The sequence below is a fragment of the Aythya marila genome, assembly GCF_965140915.1.
Source record: "Aythya marila genome assembly, chromosome: 10".
In the NCBI taxonomy this organism is placed as follows: Eukaryota; Metazoa; Chordata; class Aves; order Anseriformes; family Anatidae; genus Aythya; species Aythya marila.
Window position 1 is genome coordinate 12331293 of NC_139051.1, and position 21503 is coordinate 12352795.

General features: G+C 49.1%; 1 protein-coding gene across 5 annotated transcripts in view; it reads right to left on the minus strand.

Moving 5' to 3' along the window:
- The window catches only part of FLNB (filamin B), an 85220-nt gene that overhangs the window by 38735 nt on the left and 24982 nt on the right, over positions 1–21503 (minus strand). For all 5 annotated transcript variants that reach the window (XM_082768418.1, XM_082768417.1, XM_082768416.1 and 2 more), the window contains exons 5-11: positions 9081–9329; positions 8051–8148; positions 7042–7189; positions 4406–4524; positions 3619–3696; positions 2804–2966; positions 1364–1561 (exon numbers count right to left, since the gene is read on the minus strand). In XM_082768418.1, the coding sequence (XP_082624544.1) occupies positions 1364–1561; positions 2804–2966; positions 3619–3696; positions 4406–4524; positions 7042–7189; positions 8051–8148; positions 9081–9329 (1053 nt within the window). The remainder of the gene's footprint in view (positions 1–1363; positions 1562–2803; positions 2967–3618; positions 3697–4405; positions 4525–7041; positions 7190–8050; positions 8149–9080; positions 9330–21503) is intronic.

Below are 21503 nucleotides of genomic sequence, written 5' to 3' on the forward strand. Positions count from 1 at the left end.
ATATCCACTGTACGAGGCACAATCTTCTTTAGACTGTGCCACTTGTAGAGGCACGCTGCAGTATGGGGTGAAGTTCTCCTTTGCAGGTAAGCCCTAGTGAACAATGTTATTGTGCCATTCCTTCAGATGCACCAGACTGGAACAGCAGCCACTACTGGAGCCAAGTTCTGCACTTGCTTCTTTAAGAGCTGTCACATCAACCCCCTGCTTGTGGCAGCTCACACCTACAGAAGCAGGGCCATGAAGACCCCGCAGACCACAGCAGTCATGGGTTGGGGCAGAAGGCTACATGTGGCTGAGCTTAACCTTACGCTTGCCACCAAGTGCTTCTCCAGGCCTGCAGAGCTGCTACATAAAAAGACTTAATGCACACTTAGGAACGACTGTCGTTAAATAATCCAACTATCGGGTGGTCTTCAACTCCAGAGACCTAAAGGGTTTGAAAAGACTGAGAAATCACAGCTTCCCGGTAGCTTCATCCCCACATGCGTTTCCCCACAATACGCCGTGCTTACAGCAGGAGCACCAATCTGCCAAGCTGCTCGTTATGCTCTGACATGTTTCAGTAGCTTACAACCTTTACCCTCACAGCAGCCACACCACTACACGTCCCGTGCTGGACGGTACAAGCACAGATCGCATGCCACCTGCTAGCTCTGAGAACTGGTGGGGTGGGAGCACACGTGAGCAAGCCTACCTCGGAGTGGGAAAGGCTGGTGGAGCCCTTACACAACTGAGTCAGGCAGTTTGTGGTTAAGCAAGTTTCACTGACTGGGTCACACAGCATTTCAGTTGGCTTGCAACTTTCTTCCCCAACCCCAACAGAAAGAAAAACACTCTTAGCTGGGACAAGCTGCAGGCTAGAAGCTTACGAAAAAGCAAACATGACGGAGCATCCTGCACACCTCTTACCAACTATGAAGCCATTAGCAGTGAAGTCCAAAATTCCACAAATGGAGGGTAGCTCAGGAGAGATGAGCAGAGATCTAAAAGCATAGGAGCACGTAAGGATGGAACAGAAAGCAAGTTAGGTGTCAGTTAGGAAGGAAAACTGTAAATATAGTAATTTGAGGAACAAAGGTGGAAAATAGCAAGATACTGCATAGCTGCATAAAACATCTCAACAAAATACAAAGGGCAGCTTAATTTTTAGGAGATCTAGGCAGAAAGAAACCTCTCCCAGCAAAAGCTACTGTTAGAGAGCACTGTTCTGACCAGGTGAACACCCAGGTGACCCACTGAATCAGGTCTACGATGTTGAAAGGTAAAGAAAAGGCCCGAGGCAAGATTCAAGCATATTCTGTGATCATACCCAAGGTGAAAATGGACCATCTACATTTAGGTGCATTTTGAAAAAGCATACCCTCTCCAACGAGAACATTGCAAGGAGTTTTGGGAATTGCCTCCCCTGCAAAAGTCACTTTGACAATGTGAGGACCGGCTTGAACGGGTTTGTAGACACAGCGGTAGACTTGGTTGCCTTTGTCTTCTACTGTAACTTCAGCAAGGCTTCTCCCCTGAGGATCCTCCACTTCCACGTTCACATCACCCACTCCGGCACCTGCAAAGGAAACCAGCCGAGCTGAGCCTTGGCTTCCCCACAGCTGCGCGCTGCAGTCAGGATCAGAGCCAGCACCTGGGCTCAGCTCCGCTGTCATCTCTGAGCACTGCCTAAATTTTCAGCCTCTACTGACAACAACCAGCAGTGGGGACAAGACAGCGTGGTGGCATCTCCACGAAGCTATCAAACTGACAGGACCAGTTACGTGGCCCTCTCCACAAGGTTTCTTACATTACTGGATACACATGTGGCCTGGTTACCCTACTGCTACTGCTCTGTCACAGACTAGCAATAACTTTACCATAAATTCAATTGCTCCATGCTTTGGAGCAGTTTAGATTAAGAGCTCAGACAACAGACATCCTGGCCTGGGCAAGGATCCTTCTCTGTACATACTCACTTTTGCTCGGACACCTGCTCTGTACAGGTTTCATTTAACTCATCACGCAACAAAAACGGTTTTCCAGACACTTGCAGAGGCCAGGCCTGTCTTTACATGATTCAGACCACTCCCTCGCTCAATTAGAGACTGAATATAACACTTCCCCTCACCATAACCACATTTAATTTTATTTCTGAGCACCCTCAGGTAGAAGGCAATTTAAAATATGATACTCAGCACATTTCAGTGTTTAATACTTCAAGTAACTACCCGAAGTAGTTTGGCATTGTTCAAACTGAATTGACAGCTGCAGCATCTTATTGACTCACTCCTCCAGGCTACAGCATTGGCCTAATAGCAGGCAAGAAGCCACGTGATGGAGATTTTCTAACAAAGACAGTAGTCCTCCAATAAATAGAAGAGCTTGAAATCAGTTTGTCAATGAAGTGTGAACTCAGAGTAGCATTAGATCAGATTCTTTTTCGGTAACACTAAAGACAGAGCCCATTAAGCATTTACAGTTTATTTACAGCTCATCCATCAGAGGTGGGTATTTCACATCCCTCTTTAAAATGAGTAGCGGGAAGAAACCAGCCTGGAACTTGCCTGCTGCCATTCTGCAAGTTCATGGCAAAAATCTGGGTAATGCTTAGCATCTTCCTGCCCCAGCTCAGCTCAGCACTTCAAATGTTTCACCCACAGCGAAAGCATCCAAAGAAGCTTACTATTTCACCTCTGAACTCAACAGGCTGCAAATCCTCATCTACTTTTCAGTTAGAGCTTGTTTGTTCCTCCAAGACTTAGGCTCTCTTCACATCCGAGGACGCTGCAGAATTTCAGCCCCCATTTGTTCTGCTTACCTGCAGTGTAGAGGTCGAAGTAGGTAGACTTGTTGGCAATGTTTCCTGTGGCCTCCAGTCCTGGTCCCTTTGCTGTCACTTTGCTCGCATCTCCCTGGGCTTTGTCAACGTTCACTTCAAAGGGGCTCTTTGAGATGTGCTGGCCGGCAAACAGGACCGAGACCTGGAGAGAGACAGTGTCAGCTCCGACCCACGGGGCAGGGGCAGAGCTCAGCTCCACTGCCACACAGCCGAGCATGAGGCCGAGTGCCTGCATGGCTCAGAGGCATGAGAGATGATGTAGTGGACAACCCAAATAGTTGTATCTATCTTTTCTGGCTGGCTGTAGGGACCAGACATCGATGCGCCAAGCAATAGCATCACTCAGCAAAAACCTGCTTCTGCAGGCCCCTGGGAACAGAGCTGGGTGGAGAACCTTCTCTGTAAAACCCCCACAGCAGACAGCGTTATCAGCAAAGAAACACCTTACAGAAACAACCTGATACTCTCCTCTGTACCTCTGTGACAAGCCACAAAACTGGTTTCATGAGCTGCAAGAAGTGGCCCCAGGTGAGAGGAGAGCCAGCTGTTGCACTGCCTACAAACCTGATTCCCTCAAACACCCACACATGTTCTCCCAACACATGCACACCCTCCCCCCTTGAAAAGGTGGCAGCCCAATAGTCCAGACAAAGGATTAAGGCCACAGCGGGTTACTGCTCTTTTAAGATGCACAGAGAGGTAAGCATGCAACCCTCACGGGCTCACACCAACAATCAGCAAAGTAGCTTTTTGCATTTAGCAAAAGAATCCTAGGTATTTGACACACCACCTACCTTGTGAGGTCCGGTGACCTTTGGCATATACTGAACTGAATAGGTCTTGTTCTTGTCACTGGATGGCGTTATCTTTGCCTAGGAAAGAAAACACATCTGCCTTCGAGCTGTGCCCATGCACACCAGCCTAAGACTTTGCTGGGGGGCACTTGATACCGCAGTCAGCAATGTCCGAGCCACGTTTCTGTGGAAGCAGGTATATACTTGCTAACTCCCCATTCCATATGGAAAAATGATTTGTCTTTAGATGAGAACCAAGCTACCTTTTCCCCAGCCCCCTCCCTTGCTGTTAATTGCTCTACTAAGGCAGGCCAAAACTGAGGAGACATTAAGTCCAACGTACAGCTGTATTTTTCTGGAATGTCGTAACATGATCAAGTGGAGCACTTGGATGAGAAATTTCTATAAACATTAAAACCAGCATTTTAACTCTGAATGATTCATGGCTTCTAAATAGCTGCTTTAGCCATTCTTGCAGAATGAGTAAGGGCAGTGATTTAGTGCTGTGTGTTATCTAAACCCCCGTCAGAATGTACTTGGCCACTCAAGCTAAAGCACTACAACTACCGGACGTTTGACTTGTGGTGCTTATTTGCAGGGAGTGAAGACTTTCAGGCTCACCCAGTAAAGCAATTATGAGGGAAAGCTCGAAGCTTACATTTTTGATAGATGGTACCGTGCACCTTCTTTTTAGATTACATATCTTGTGTAAGATGGAGGCTACTGCAAAAGCTTCAGCTTTCAGACCAGCTTTATGTTTTCCCAACAACACATTTAGCATACACACCTCTTCCCTGTTTCCTTCTGGATCCTCTACAAAGACCATCAGGTCTCCCTGCCCAGCACTGATGGTGTCTACTGTGAAGATGGCAGGCTGCTTCACCATGTTCCCATGAGGCTCAATCCCTGCGAAGCAGATGCAGAGTGGCACGTTAGCTGTTGCTACAAAACTCAAGAGGTGCTCAGAAGTGCTCACATTTACCATTCTTCAAAAGCTGCTCGAAGTATTTTGCCAGTAAGCTCTGTACAAATGGCATGCAAGAACCTCTTCAAACCACGAAAATCCTGCGATCCAGTACCACTTCCATTTCACTTGATCAGAGTTTCCTTATTCCTTAGCACAGGGCCTGCTACAGCATGCAGTTACCAGCAGGGTTTCGTCATCTCTCTATACTTAGCCCCAAGTCATTACACCTGTCATGGTGGTGTCAGACTGGGCGGGAGGAAGAACTTCCCAAAGCTGCTGGTCCAGACTAGCCCAGACTTATTTATCTTCCTTCCAAGGGAATTACTCCTCGGCTTATTCATAAAACCGTGGGCACTACTTCTCCATCGTACAATTAGTGGAAAGTGCAACGTCTGGTAGATTGTAAGGGAAGTGGTTGTGAACAACAGAATTCCTGAACTTGTTTATCTTTGGAAAACAATAACTTGAGAGCAATGCAAGGAAGATTTTGTTTTTACTAGGAAATCTGAGCATTCTGATAAGGTGTTAACAATTGACATATTCATTCTTTCAAACTAACCCCTAGATTATCATCTAGTTTAAACAGCTATAAATTCACTCTGCATATCTTCAATCCTCTGCACAGACATTACAATACAGCATTTGAGTATCCCTCCTGCAGGCACAAAGACAAGGACAGCTTATCCTCGGAAGATGGTTTCAGACAGGACAGCATTACTCATAGCACTTGCTTAGCCTACGTTTAATCTTCTAGATTTCTCCCTCTTCTCGGAGATCTGCTTTGGCTGGTTAACTGAGAACTCATCATGCGTCACTCATGATCTGCACCACAGTCCCTCCACAGGCTCACTTCACAGCAAGCCTGCAGACAGCAGCAGACTCCCTAGAAGTAAACCACAGCAGTATCCAGGAAGATGAACTACACCTAAGATGCGTGTTAGGATGTTCTTACTTCAGTACATGAAAAAACAATAATAAACAATTAAGAATGACCAACTTCACATTTGACAATTACCTTTTTCTGGAAGCACGAAGAACCTATTTATTTGCTCCAAAGGCTCTGCCCCGTCTGGCAGTGTTCCTTGCTATCGGAGTCACCTTTCAGTCCTGACACACATTACCAGTAAGAACTGTCATTTATATTTAGTGACTCGATTTTGGTGATTAACTATGGGAAAACATCCGTCCTTCAAGAAGAGCTGCTTATCCATTGTATTTTCCATTACAATGGCTTCAGAGCACAGAATGCACTAAAGTTGACAGCAAAATTATTTCAATGTTTGAAAGAATATGAATGTGACTAGAGCCAGACCTAGCAAACTGATGCAGGTTGATCGGTCATTTACGCAGTCTGACAAACGTGTCCATGTGCTGTGGTTTGCTGTGCAAGCCACCACCAAAGGATGGAAACCTAAACCTAAAGAAGCTGCTGAACTTCTGACTACAGTAATTGCTTATCAGTGCACAGGTAGCATGCTCATCCACTCAACTAGTTAAGTTTCAATGGAAAATCAAGTTGAAAAAACACCCAAGAGAAAAAACAAAACAAAACAAAACAAAACTAAGGAAAGTCTCCTTTCTTTCCATTCCATTCTTACACACCCAATTCTGAAATCCACTAATTCTAAAAATCTTGAAGAACCAGCAGCAGGCTGCAGGTCTGAAACAAGACAGAAGGGAGAACAAAGTGTGCTGCATAAACGATGTCTTGCTACGTACCAAGCACATTAAACATAAAAGTCTGTTACTCATTTAGCTGCTACTGTATTCCAACCTAGAGCAGAACCACATCAGAAGTTACGGGAATTTTCTATTTAAAACCTAAGTTAAAAATACAAATGTCTATGCAGATCTGCATAAACACCGTGGACAAGTTCCAATTAGGAAATGCAATCTTTACAACAAAAGCTCAGCACTATTTAGCATTTGAAGGGTTACCAACCCACCTGTGTGCCTGTGCAAACAAAGTATTCAATCAATCAATCAATTCAAATAACTCATTTAGAATTAGCATACCCTAATACATATCTGCCACCTGTCTGGAAAACTGGACTCTCTGCACACAGATGCAAAGAGGTCTTTCTCTTGAAATGAGTGCTGTTACCAACAGAAGCATTCACTGCTCATCCAGTGACCACCAGCAGCAACACAGCTCGCTTAAATTTCCTACCAGGGTTGTTTTAGCCCCATGTCATGCTACTTCTTCCATCTGTGGACTGCAAGACCAAGAGCTTGCAAAACAGGTTCAGAGAGCTCGGGGAATTCACATGTTAGAACTAGGAGTGTCTTTTGGACTATATCCACGTATTTCTGAAACTAGGCACCACACCAAGAGTACACAAGTGAAACTTTGAAGTCTGTTACAGTAGGTCTGGAGTTCAACATAAGCAAAAAACCCCACCCAGCTTTCTGAAGAGTTAAATACTCTGCGCAGCTTAAGTTTACTGAGTCCTTACCTCTGCCATAAGCTCTTGCTTTCTTTGGATTCAGTTTGGGCTTTAAAGGAGCTCCTGGTTTCAGCTTGGCTTTAGGGAATTGTGACAGGTAAGTCATTACAGAGTGCTCATCCACATCAGGGTGGATAATTTCCTCAGGAGTAATAACCTGAAAGACAGTGCAATTAAGTATATGATATCAGTGCTTGGATACCGCATGTCAACACAGAAACAGAGCTACGGCACAAATTCTTGCATTTCAAAACTCCCACACGTTAATGTGATTTCTTCCATTTATTTCCCTGTGATACACACTACTTCATTTATTATCTCATGGCAAGAAAATCAAGAAGCTCATTATGGTCCCAACGTGATTTGGGAAGCAGGGGGTTTTTGCATGTTCATTATCTAGGGGTTGTCAGGAGGCTGGGACAAGATGAATGGTAGCAAGCCAAGACAGCTGCAGCCATGCTCACCCCAAAAAGCAGTACGGGGATATCTGAAACTGAGAGGATCAGGAAATTATAATCCTGCGTGCAACAGCCCTGAAGTGAGACTTGTGACCAGTTTCTTTTCGAGCTCCCAAGATACAAGCTGCTCCAACAGCTCTACAGACTTCAGCACTTTTGTCCAGCTTTATCAGCATGAAAACAATCTGGTCTGCAGATACATTGTTCTCTGTTTAGAAGTCATCTTTGCAGATGATTTCAGAATCCAGTGAGTTTTTCATCCACAGAATTCAATGCAGCAGAACAAACTCAGCCCATGGACTAACAAGGCCATCACTAAACGGGCACTTTTCCCCCACTCCACCTACATGCTGCAACACTGGCTACCTTCAGCAGAGACACAAAGAAATAAGAACTCACAACTGGAGCACTGAAATATAATAGTGTTTTTCATTAAAATTTGTCCTCTCTCGGGCACTTTCGCTTAAATGAACTGAAACTTTTTCACTTGTTTTCCCCAATCTCAATTCAAGCTAGCTGCGAGTACAAAGCTCAGTGCTGTGCCTCCCTCAGTGCCTTACCTGTGGCACACCCAGCCAGTCATCCGCCTGTTGCATGGCCTCACGAGCGTTGTCGACGGGCTTGCTCGGGTCCCAGGTCTCCCAGTCAGGGCACAGGCCTGCGAATACATTTCAGTCATTAGGTGTCATCTGAAGAGAGGCTTCCTTAGCTAAAGAAGCCAGGTATAACCTCTGTAACTACTTGCATTACGCTACCATAAAGACATTTGGACCCTCATAAATGTAACCAAAATGGGCTGAGCAAAGCTGCTCACTGAAACACTTCTTGGACAACAACCACCATCTTCAGGGGCTCTTTCAGCAAAGTATTAAAAAGCCAGTTCAAAAAGCTTTCCTCCCACCTTGCCTGCCAGCAGAAGAGACGTATAACATTTCAGGCAGCGAAGCAATGAATGGCTTTATATTTAAATCTTGAAAGACATTGCTCTAAATTCAGCACAAATATATCTACGGATCCTTTATGTTCTGGTGGTTCTCCTGTGGCAAATTTCAGCTGCCTGCCATAGAACCCCCCATAGCATTAGCAAGGCTGTATTACGAGAGTGAGGAAACTGCCTTTTTCACACTTCATCACATTGTTCGCCTTAAGCAGCGCAGCCGTAACTTGCTAAACACTGAAGCTGCAGGTAGTGTGCAGCTTCTGGCTGCCCCGCTCTCCCTGTGCAGTCTTATTTCAGGAGGACACACCAAGCCCTGAAGTTGAAAGGCTGCTGGCGCTTGCTGTGGGAGCTTTCTGCCATTTGGGAGCCAGTATTTGTGCCTTCGTCCCATGCACCCAATACAAAACTCAGAGGCGGCACCTCCAACAAAGCAGTCGTGCACTCTGCTCGAGGCCAGTATTTCTCTTGGCTAGGTCTTCTACAATGTGCTGCCCAGCAGCTGGCCTCTTCAGACTCGAGTTTTCTCAACAGCCTTGCTGTTGCTCAACAGCCTCCAGCACCACGCTGAAAATCCCCCTCCTTCACGAGCAGCAGATCAGGCACAAGAAGAGAGAGCAAGAAAACGCTGACCATCAGAGCAAAGGGCTTACCTGGAGCACAGCTGTCAACAAGAGCCCCCAGCGCTTTGCCATCCTGCCAGTTCTGGTTGAAGTTTGTGATTGGCAAGTAAGGAATTTTGTTCTGAATCCAGCCCAGCAGCCTCTGCTTCGGGGTCTGCTTCTTTGCATCGTCATCACCCTCATCCTCCCACACGGGCATGGAAATGGAGTAGTGGAGGATCAGGGTCCATATTAGGCCAAGGATCAACTTCAAGTTTCCATCGACTATGGCTTTACTATCTGGAAGACAAAAGACATGCATCTCATTATTTCCCTGTACGTTCTTAAGTGCTCCACTCGTGTAATCAAGGAGAGGATTCCCCAGGCCACCATAAGCATTTGCTCAGGCAACAACTTCAATTTGTCCAAGATCAGATGAAGGAGGGTTGCTCTGCAACGCTACAAGATGGCCTCAGACCAAGCGATCTTTTCAAGCACAGCAAGTTATCAATACATGCTATCAACACAAAAAGGTCTTGACTTTCAAAATAAACAAAATAAAGTGATTATAAGGAACAGCTACCAAGAACAGTATGCACCAGGACATTCCCTTTAACCCAATGCTCAGATGAAGTTGTTAATGCTCAGAGTGTTTCACAACAGGTCAGTATGTCCCGAGCAGATAGTACCCTAACACCAGACCTTGAATGGCACTTTATCTTTGTGGATAGCTAACATCTCATTTTGCTCAGATTTTATTTGCTTTATTTTTTTTTTTTTAATATCAGTTTTGACTAATCTTACAGGATATGATAAGTGTCTGGCACATAACTGCTCCGAGCTGATTTCACATTCACTCTGAGACACGAGATAGACAGCCAGGAAGTGATTAAGCCCCGGTGGATTTTAATTACTGGCTTGAGGTGAAAGTCTGCCTTGCGCAAGCAGTGCCATCCCCAGCACCAGCCCCACAGCCGGCCTCGTGTCCCTCCGCCTGCCTCCTCCCATGTGAAGGGCAAGCTGTTCAGCAGAGGGAGATTGTTCCCTAATCAGTTCAAAGGGAACATCTCCTGCACCAGAGCTGAAGGCATAACTATATTTTCCATGGCAGTGACCCCCAAACCTTGCTGGCAGGCTTCACATGGTGCCCAAGTGCTGCGAAATGGAACTATGGGCTGGAGCGTGCCAAGATGTAACCAGCAGTGTTGGAGCATCTCTGTCCCACGGCAGGACCAACCCCCATAATACAGCACCGAGCACATGGCAGGCCATCGCATCCTCGTGCCAGAAACGTCTCCGAGCTTTAGTTTGGGATTTATCCTGACATCGGCATTTTTACTAGAGTGGAGGCAGCGATGATTTAGTGTATTGCACGTAAACTCGTCTCAGAAAGCCAGCCACATTCCCAGGGATGGAAGCCAGCGGGACAGCCACCTCGAGCAGACATGTTACTCGGGATAAAGGATAGTCTCGTGTTCACGGCACATAAATATGTCTCCGCACAGACGTGCCGCGGTCACTGCTGCAGCCGAGCGGCTTCCTCCAGCCCCACCGCCACCTCCGAGGGCAGGACACAGCAGAGGTCCTCGAGCAGGGTTAAGAGCCTGTGCACGAGGGCTTCTGCAGCACAGGAACCTCCGTCTCGTCTCACCGTGCTCGGCGGGTGGCTGCCCGAGGGCAGGAAAAGGCCGCAGCAGGAGCAGGACGGCTCTTCCTCCCCAGGGCCGGTGTCATTCCCGCAGCAGTACTTGGTTAGCAAAGTCGGTTTGCTTTTTCAGTCTCCGCACTTCCTGACACGCATAAGGATCTCATGATGTCATTTTTTCCAAGCCTGCTCGCAGGAGGACTTCTCTGCTTCCATTTGGGGTGGGGAGGAGAGCTGGAGAAGGCAGGCCAGACCCTAGCGGTGCCGCGCAGAGCACCCACGCGCCCTTGCCTGTGGGGACACATCCCAGCTTCCCACCTGCAGCTCATCACCACCATCTCCATCACACCACCAAAGGACCCGCTGAGGTTCAAGAAGAAACCAGAGCCCAAAGCAGCGGTGTGACGCTCAGCCCCCCCGGGGCACTCAGTCTCCAGAAGGGCCGGTTCAGCGCCACCACGCCTGCAGCCATCCCCACCAGCTCTACGCGCACGCCACCAGTGTAAAACAACCACAAGTTTGGAGCAGTGAAAAAAAAAATGTTTCCAGTGACACTTAAGCACCAGCAATTACGACTCCAGGCACTGCCGCGTACCCCAGCTCAGCCGGTTTTCCAGTGGAATTCCCCCATTCCCTGGTTTGCTTCAAGTCACTTTTCCTGGCTGTACCAGACTGGAAAATGGATGATACAAACAGCAGATCTCGCAGCGCCGCTTTCCTACCACAAACGCTACTTTTAGACGTACTCATTACTCACACAATCTCCACTGAAGCCTTACAGGGCCTTTCAAACTCCGTTTCCTCAATGACTCCCCAGGAGCTCACGGTACATTTGCAGCAGGGACACCCACCCACGGCGGTCGCTGCCTCAGGATTACAACGCTGCCGCCCAGCCCCTCCTCACACCTCGCCCGCCGAGACCACTGCAGGCAGTTGGAGGTAAGCTTTTTTTGTGAAAGCGTGATCGGCATGATTTACTTTGTTCATGTTATGACGCCTAAGTGAACGTCTGCAGGACGCACTTACATTTACACCAGTGGAGCCGCTGGGAGCTGCCTGCTTTGGACTCGAGCCCAGCTGGGAACAGACACCCAACTTTACTACTGCCACCTAAGGCAACCGAGGGGGTTGGTGGTTTTTCTGATTTTTTTTTTTTTTTGCATTAGAATTCAAAATATTTGGCCTGGTACATGCAAGAACCGCTGACACTGAGTTGCAGGCTGTGAATGCTGCTACACGACCACTTGCAGGGTGCCTGCAAGCATCACGGCCAGAGAAAGACCCGGTCCGCAACCCGCAGGCAGCAGAGCAAGCAGAAACCCCCACGTTCACATTTACCAGGAACCTTTACCCCCACCTACCCCGTTCAACACACATTTTAACTCAGATTACACTAGAACTGTAAGTCGGGCCTTAAGCTGTTCTGCAGAACCAACACCGGCGCTGAACAAGCAAGCACTCACTCTTCTGTTTTAAGAAAGAAAGAAGAAAAAAAAAAAGCCTATATATAGCCTGCTACATTAAGTTTTATGTAGGAGTATCCTGCTTCTTAGTCAGCTATTAGGATTTAAGTGGCTGGCTGGTAGCGTAAAGAGGAAAACAGACCGAACCAGAGCTGGTTTGCTTCCCCCATCACACCTCAGAGTCTAGATTGTAATTCTTACCCTTTTATTATCCTATTAACTAAGTGGCAAGCAGCCCAAAAAATGGATTATGGAGATTCCATAGGCCTGCAGTACACGCCACCAATTCCAGCCTTGAAAAGGAACCAAGTTTTAACTGCTCGAACTGATTTATAATTGTTGCTCTGTACTAAATATTAATATGATATGTTACGCTTGGACTGCTAACGTTGCAGTCTTTGCAGCACAAAGACATTACAGTGCCTCATTTCAAGCCAGCAACATAACTCGTTGGAGCCCAAAATGTGACCGTCCCAAAACAAACGAGTGCTGTTCTTACAGCTTGGGCCACAAGAGACCCCAGCACCCAACGCACCGCGTGGAAAAGAGCCAGCGCTGCAGAACTTGGTGCTCTGCGCTCGGACCTGAAGCTGCCCCAAGAGAAAGAGCCAGAAGTGAAAGCTGGCCTTGATCTGAAGCTTGCAAATTTGCTTCTAGTGGAGATCTCTAAATTCCACCCAGTTCTGTGCCACAGCAAGCAGGATGATAAAGGAAGAGTTGTCTTAGGGTCTAAGTCACCATAACCCTAAGTAAATTCTGCATCTTTTGCCTTTAACCTAAGCACTGTGGACACACTACAAAATTTTATTTGAAGCCTCTTCAGAGCTATAAGAACATTAGACTATAATCATTGCTTGATTTCAAGAGCTTGTGCTTCAAGTGAAATTCCTGTGCTTTTATACATCTTTCAGAACAGCTTCACTCATCCTGCTCAGGCTTTTTCCCAGCCCAGTCTCCGTCCTTGGTTTCAGTCAGCTTTATACTAGAAGCAGCATAGTTTCTGGAGTTTAAAAAAATAAATGAAAAGTTCTTGTCCCATGTGCAGCGCTAGAGGCCCCTCACTCCTCTGCTAAAGAGCTTCCAAGTTGCAACATGGAAAATTCCAAGCAGATTTCTGGGAAAAAGGGGAAAGTCTTCTCCATCAGGGCTGCTGCATACTGGAACGGGAGCCCAGGCAGGCCATAAGGTCTCCATCCTCTGAGATATTCAAACTCAGTGGATGCAGCCTTGAGCAACCTGAATGAGCCGAACCTACAAGGACATGGCTTGGACTATAAAGAAACAGAATACCCCGAGCTGGAAGGGACCCACAGGTCATGTAAGTCCATGATCCTTACAGTGGTCTCTTCAAAATAAAGTTACTCTACAATTCCAGAAAAATCCTATCTTACAAATGAGTCTTTTGCTCATGTGCAAGTCTTACGTTCAGATGAAGGACAAGTATTAAACTCAGCTGTGGCGAGGCTCCTTGAACTCTGCCCTATAGCAGAACTGCAAGTCATTTTCTGTTGGACAATTAGTGGAAGCAAGATAAGCTACCGCAGCAGACAGCTTCCTCACTAAACTAAGCTACTAACACAGACCATGATAAGTCTTGTGAAACAAATGAAGGGCTGAAAAACCAACTCTGAGCAGTGAAATGAGAAGTTTCTGAGCTAAGCTGCAGTCGCTAGATCACTCTCAGCAAAGTCATCTCAAGTTTTGCTGCTGGTCTTCACACTTGGAAGTTCTGTCACAACCGGGACAAAGCTTCACGTGCAGGTCCTCTACGAAGCTCTTGCCCTCTCCTGCCTTGATGTCAGCTACATTTGCAATTTAAGAAAGACAAACCCCAAATGCCTGGTTAAGACAGAAGACAAAGGCGTGGTTCCAACGACAGCACTTTCTCCGTATTTCCAGACGCGGAAGGAACTTTGTATAGTGCAAAGTTCATCCCGGTTACTTATCATCACTTATGCCCACATCTCAGGAACTTTAAATCCTGCTGTCCTGCAGCTGCTGAGCACCCTCCCACCTCTAATTATTCTTAAATATTATTGAACAGTTATAGCAACTGGGGAGGGGGAAGCAAAAGTTAAGCACTCATTAGGGCTTTACGTTCTGCAGCAGTTAAAAACGAGCACAGAACCGAGCTTCAAAGCCCTTCTCCAGGCTGTGCACGCCAACCAGAAGTATGCAGATGAGATGGAGCTGAGCAAGCTAAGGAAATTCCTCGCTGGAGCATACAGTATGTGTTCACAGGCTTACCGTGCCTGCTAAAGACATTAGCAACATCCTCTGCAGGGATAATATGTCTTTAAATCAATTACACCGGTTTCTCTGTGCTTTGAGAACATGCCTCAACCATTTCCTTCCATGACCCCTTAAGCCTAGGTGCACCTCAGGGCTCGGCGCGGAGCTGTCGCCCGGCCGTGCGCGCCCGGCTCACCCATGGGAAGCACAGGCTGTGCTCGTCTCACATAGCTGGCACCACAGCCCTGAATTCTGGCCAGTTTTTTGGCTTCCCAGCTGTGACCTGGTAGCCTCTAACGGCAACACGCCCCAGCCTGACCGCATTGGGCTGCTTTCTCAGCCGTGTTTGCAGTTTGTGCAGTGACCCGTGGGAGAGCTCTTCCTCCGCACCCAGCTCACCTGAACGCCGGCGGGTGGTCACCTCCTCACCTCCAGCTCTGCCTTTGCACCGTGCCAAGAATCAGCACAGAGCAGCTTTACCAACCTGCCTCAGGGCACCGTCCGCACCTTCAGGAAGTGTCAGTGACACCAGGAGCACATTGGCTCCACCAAACTTTTCACAAGGGGAGTTTTCCAAGGGGGATGGCTTTACGCTGGAGGACCAAAAACACCGAGTGTTGATCTGGACACAGGAGGATGGAAAAAGCGTGATTTTTTTTTTTTTGCAAGAGGAGGGAAGTGATTTCCCTCTGTGCCTACCAGGGTATCCAATTATTAAGAAATTTATAAGATTCTTCTATGAGAGGTTCATCTTTGTGTTTAAGAGATTAAACCATACAATTCAGGTGGGTTCCATTTTTTTTTTAATTTTTTTATTTTTTTTACTTTAACTGGATTTGGAACCCTCCAGATCAGCGAGCTAACTATCACATCCATGCACGCTGGGCCCCTGGGAAGGATCTCTCAGGAGGTGGCACAGGAAAAAGAAGGTCAAATTCCACTCCCCAGCGTAGGCTTGACAAAAGAATCAAACAGGCCTTTAATACAGAAAGGACTAAAGAATCAAACCAGCGGGGCTCACAGTGAAATACAGATTAAAACAGCTTTGCCCAACTTCTCAGTGGGCACTTAGAGGCCACTTACATCTCCCATCCTGAAGAGTGAGGTGTAACATGAGGTGAGTCTAAGCCAGCAGTGCAATACCTACAGCCACCAACCCAGTTTCTCCACCAGCAAGTGGAAACCCAACAGGGTTGGGAGGAGAAGTCACGAATTTCAAAGTTGGGAATGGTTGGACTGGAGGAAAAACAAAAGACTACAGGTGGCTTATGACCAAATTCCTTCATCCTCTCACTACACCTAGGGCTTTGGTTGCCTTCAGAGCCATGTACCAAGTTATGGACGCAAGGAAAACACCTGGGCTTGGTGGCACTACCACCAAGCATGGGGTCACAGACTGTGCCCAAGCCAGGTTGCTCAGGAAAAGCGCTTTCAGAGGTGCCAGGAGGGCTTGGTACGGCCTGCACGCTGCTGGGATGGACTGACAGAGAGCAAGGAAGCAACGCAGAAGGCTAAGAGCTGCCGTCCATGCCGGCTGTTTAAGACTCAGCTGCTCGCTGCCAAGGAGGTTTTCATTTGCAGCAGGAGGACCAGGGATCACCACACTAACGATCTTTTCAGGGTAAAAAGAAAAAGTCAGTCTGAACTTATTCACTGCCAGCCAGCCCCATGGGGCAGCCTGCCAGCCCCAGTCCATGCCACCACCTCAGTGTGACCCCGGGTCCTGGCTCAGCCAGCGAGCCCTGGCACGGCACCGCCGGCACCCCAACGCCGCCGGCACTCCCACAAGCCCCCCGCGGATCGCGACGGGCAGCAGGCCTGCTGCGGCACGCTGCGGGCCGTGACATCACCCCCGAAACCGCCCGGCCGCGGCCCCGCGCACCGAACAAAGCGCATTCCCCACTGCTGAGCTCATCCCCACGCTCCGCCGGTGCCGGCTGGGCCACCACGGCTCCCGCTCGCCTCTGCTGGGGACATGTCCCCCGCGCCGCTGGCCCTCGGCGAAGGGGTGGAAGGTGGCCGCGGAGGCTGGCAGCTCCTACGAACCACCCCGTGCAATGCTAGACCAAGGGTTTGGTGTGCAGGGGGTGTCGCAGCTCCCCACTGGCATGTGGGGAAGGGTGCAGGAGGCAGCCCCCGAGCCCGTGGGGGATGAGCGTCCTGGGAAAGGCCATGGAAGGCGTGGGAATGCGCCCACACCGCCGCACGTCCCCGCTGGCCGGGAGGGAGGCTCCAAAGGCTGGAAGGACAGCCGGTGCGAGGCATCCGAGCGGTGACTAAGCATCCAGGAATCCGTGCGAAAGAAAAGTCCCTGTGGCTTGGGAGTGAGCTGCTGGGAAGCGGATCGCTGCGGAGCGATGGAGAGGGGGCAAGGAGGAAGGTGCTTTCCTGCCCTCGCCGTATCCTGTGAAGATAGCCAGGAGAAATGCTCGTCCCTGCTGCTGAAGCCAAGCACCGTGGTGTAAACCACACGGCCCCAACTCCAGACACGGGGCAGGGTGAGGGGAACGACCCACCTTCAGGTCTCTGCTCGCCACGGGTCAGCACATTGCTACGGCACGGTGAGCCAGTGCATCCAAGTCAGCAACACTGCCACCCGATGCAGGGGAAGTGAGCTCCGTTTTAAGCGGGACATGAAGATTTTAGACCATTTTGCATTCGACTAAGCTTAGCGAGAACGCTTGTCTGATAAACTGGAGGACGTTACTGCATGCACGCAAACAAAAAACGCCTTCTCACAGCACACCACAGGCTTACACAACGAGAAAACCCAGCCTTGATCAGCAAGGCTGAACGGATAAAAACAGCCACGCAGTCAGGTGTCTGCGTGTTTAACAACAAAACTTGGTGTTTTCTGTGAAGGAGGAGAGCCCTGTAACCACCTCTGCAGGATTACGATAGCCCTACACCTCCCTGGTTCGCTTCAGGTTGCATCAGAATTAAAAATCTGACTGATTTTCTTGCACAAACCTCCCAGGGGCCATCAGAGACCCCAGCAGGCCAGATCCCGATGGCGTTAATGCAGAGCTCAGGAGCTCTCCCAACAGCCCCACTCCTTCCATCTCCAGCCACACCTGAACTGGTCCCAGTTCACCGCCCTGAAGGCCTTGGGGTCATACCGAGAGTCTGCTGCCTCTGTCCCCAGCGCGGGCACCCCCGCTGAGAGCAGCGAGGCCAAACAGGAGCGAGCAGCGCGGAGGTTTCCAGACGCCAGGGTGACCTCCGTGCTCCTGAGGAGCGCGTTTACTCACACTGCGGGTAGGTCAGGACAGCTGTAAGGAGCAGCAGGGAGAGCTGCGCCGAGATAAAGGAGCCCATTCAGATAGGGCTGCCTCATGCCTTCTGGGCCGCAGACGCCAGGCACGGAGGCTGCAGTGGATGGGGTTGCCGAAGCCAAAACCAACACGTTGGAAATTATCAGAAGTGATTGCTGTTTGGGGAAATCCTTGGCCACAACATAGACCGAGATTCAATTTTTCCACCTGAAAAGCAGAATCATTGTATTGTCACGGGACCGTCTGAAGGAAATTCCCATTCATGCAGCCCTGCGTGGCTCCACCAAGCCCCACTCCGTGCTGCAGCACCAAGGAGCTCAAGATCAGAGCACGCTTTGTGCTCCGGGGCTGGTAACACGTCAAAAAAATATCCTGTCAGGTATTTCAGCTACTGAAAGGATTTGCGGCTTGTCCAAGCCTTGCTGTTCTGATGCTGAGCACCTCATAGCACAGCTCCGGGTTTTTCTGGAAGCATTTAAGCACAGAAACCCTGTTACAGATGCTCTGTAGCTGTCTGCAGCTTAGTGATAAACTTACCCCAGAACTTACCAGCAGGTCAGCTCCCTGTCCTGCCACTTCTAGGTAACTGATCTCTGCAATCACATCCTCACCGCAGAGAGCACCAGTCACTCCAAAAACCTCTCTACAACACCTGAGCCATTTTAACAACTCCTGTTGGCATTGAGTAGGCACTCTCAGCATGACCCCACAGCACCGAAAGCAGCCCTACAGCCGCGTGCTGCCACCAGCACACATCTCGCCACCCCATCTCAGCCACGGGTCAGGCTCAGCAACCACCCGCTGCCTCTCGGTGCCACAAAGCACAAAGTTTGGGTTTGGTTTCGTTTTTCAAGTATGCTGCACAGCTGTATTGCTTCTCCATGCCCCCTGTGAAAGTGTCTTTGTGCTTTTGCATCCAGCTAGATGTTAGCTCCTTTCCTAAGGGGATACCTGCCCTCCCCTCCACTGGAAGCCGTGCCCATCCCATCTTCAGCAGCAATTCCTCACACCTGTACAGCCCAACAGCACACACACAGCTCCTACACGGAGCACCAAGCACAAGGCTCGCCCCTGCATGGCCAGGATTTAAGACCTGCTCTGCCTGGCTGCCCTCTGTGCCACCTCCTGACTTCACACCCCTCAGCAGCACTGAAGACAAGCTCAACTAGCAGTAAGACTCCTGCCCCGAGACAGTCAAAACTCACGTCCCACAGCAAGGAGCAGCACCTCAGAGTTTACCTATCATTAGCATTTCTGCATTTGCACACCGTAGACCTTTAAGCAGCAGTCGGTTCCCAGGGACTAAGCCACGTCGCCCCAGAACAGAGAACTGCAGACAGATCCAGGCAGGCAAGTCCACTCTAGCCTGCACGAGACCAATCTTTGCTTCTGGGACTCAGGTGTTGGCACCTGTGATCACAGCCCTTACAGTTACCCAGCAGACTACCAGGTATTTACGTCTTGTTTGTTACCAATTCCTCATTTCACCATGAAAAACGTTCAGGAGCATGCCCCGCTGCTGTCCCCATCCAGAGGTATTTGCCCCGTTCCCATATGGGACTGGGCTGCTCCTCATTTCAATGCTTGGCTTGAATCCATCTGCTGCCCAGGCTCTGCATCAGGAGCCTCAGCTCTTTTTCTCACAGGTAGGGTATGAAATATTCTGCAGCTAGTTAAAGCCTATGTTTAAGTAATAAAGATGGTTAATTAAAATATTTAAGTTTCCTCTGCCTTAGGCAGTATTGTCAACCAATAGGTGCAGCAGCTAGTGTTAGGCAGTTTTAATTGCAAGGAGAAAAATAAACTCTGTTAGGTGTACGTGGCTTCAGTTATTTATCTCTATCAGACGAGGCATTTCTTTAGTTTTAAGCACTGAGCTCACAGCTACGCTGCAATACCACAGCAAAACGTGAAGTTGATTTACAGAAGTAGGTTTTTGTGCCACTGACTCCAGGGAAATTCCCTGGCTGAGTCAGGGGTGCCGGGCAGAGCTCTACTCAGGAAACCCCACACACCTCAGCTGTGACCGAGCCGGCAGCATCTTACTCATGGCTGCTGCTCCTGGCATTGCAGCATCGCCTGCCAAATTGGCACTTTACCTGTTCGACAGCACCAAAGCATGCAGCAGGCCCTGATGCAGCTGCTAACCGTGGCTTTATGCGAGCAAACTGCAGAGAAGGCCCATCCTGAAGGTCACCCTGCGCAGCACCCCGCTCCTGGGTCAGGTGCTTCTGCCGACTCAGCAACCAGGAGCTCAAGAGCAGCCCAGAGGCAGCATGCAGCAGGCCTCAGGACAAGCAAACAGCCTCGGGGTGACCACTTTGGGGCTCTGGTGTGCAGGCTGAGCCTGCTTCCTTGGCAGAGCGAGACACAACCAGGACCTTCACAGGGTAGCTCCAAACCTAAATCCTGACTTTTGGAAGCCTATTATTTTTAAGTTCCTATCAGCCCCACAGTGCAGTGACAGATCTGGAAGCCCCCAGCTGTCCCCAGGTGATGCCCAGGATGGCAAATGGGACCCTAACAGAGTAGGGCAGTACCACCATCTTGCCTCAGGACATTGCAGACACAACACATACATGGGTGGGAGCAGAGGGAGAAGTAGCATTTTATTAAGTAAAAGTGCCAGATGCTTTGGGAGCATGCCATACTTCATGCCATGTATCAGGAAAAGTCTAGGAATGTGCCCAATAATCTTTGTGATACGCTCCTCCTGTGCTGTGGTCCACAGCAAATGAAGATGCCAGTGGCAATAGGGTTAATTCTTTGGGACAAGGTCTTTGCAATATCCTTGCTCAGGAGTCCCACATGCCCCTGTCTCTATAACTGCAGATGTCTGCAAGTCGTTAGCTTGCTCACTAATGCTCACTGAGCAGCCACTAATCATCCGGCTGTGACAGCACCAAGGTCAGGGCTGTGCCGTCCAGCCTTTAAAGTGGCCGTGTGCTGAATGAAAAGCTTAAATTGGTGCTTTTTCACCTCCTATGCACGAGGGGAGAATCTGAACCACTAGAAGACAATCTCAGAGTTTTCCAGCTTCTTTTGTGGACAAAAAAACCCCTTTAACTGGCTAGCTGAGAGCTGTACCTGCTTCTGCACAGCTCCATGGAGCACTAGGGCACATGGCAGTGCATGACCTCAATAACCTGATGGTGTAGTTCCTCAGGCAGACATCTCCTTCTGCTTCAGGCAGCTGGGCTGAGCTGACAATCCTTGCTCTTCCTCACTCCAGGGCTAGGTCAGGGAAATACAGTCAGTACAGAAGTTGCTTTGCCAGCACACTCTGCCAGCTGGGATCTTCTGTGGTAGGACCTCCTTGACCACTCACATTTATTGCAGCCATTCAGTTGTCCAGCATGCACGCTGCATCCTCAGCTAAGAGGATCTAGTTCAGTTCAAACAGCACTCGACACCGCAGGGCTACGCAGCCACCACAAAGCTCACGTTCACACTAACTGCTGGGAGTTCCCACACCCAGCACCACGCTAGCTCTCACTGTAAGCTTCCTTCTCACACACAGGCTTTGTTTTCAGTCTATAAAGAAAAGATACTTCATTCTTTTGGATGTCACAGGCACGGCCTCTCAGATGTACAGTTACTCCTGAGCACGCATTTTGGGTTTTTTTGGGCAGCACAATGTGAGTGCAGCACAGATCAGCCAAAGGAGCCTATTAGGCCTAATACAGTTTTGGTGGACAGCAAGATGCAACGCAGGCAATTTCCATCACCTTGCCCGAGTTCCCCAAGCATCAGAAAGACACTTCCCCACCACCTGGACTATGAGTATCTGAGGAAGATTCATCATGACCCGTTTTGGCCATTCACACAGAAAAGGGGAACCATTCATGGGTTGGGAGCA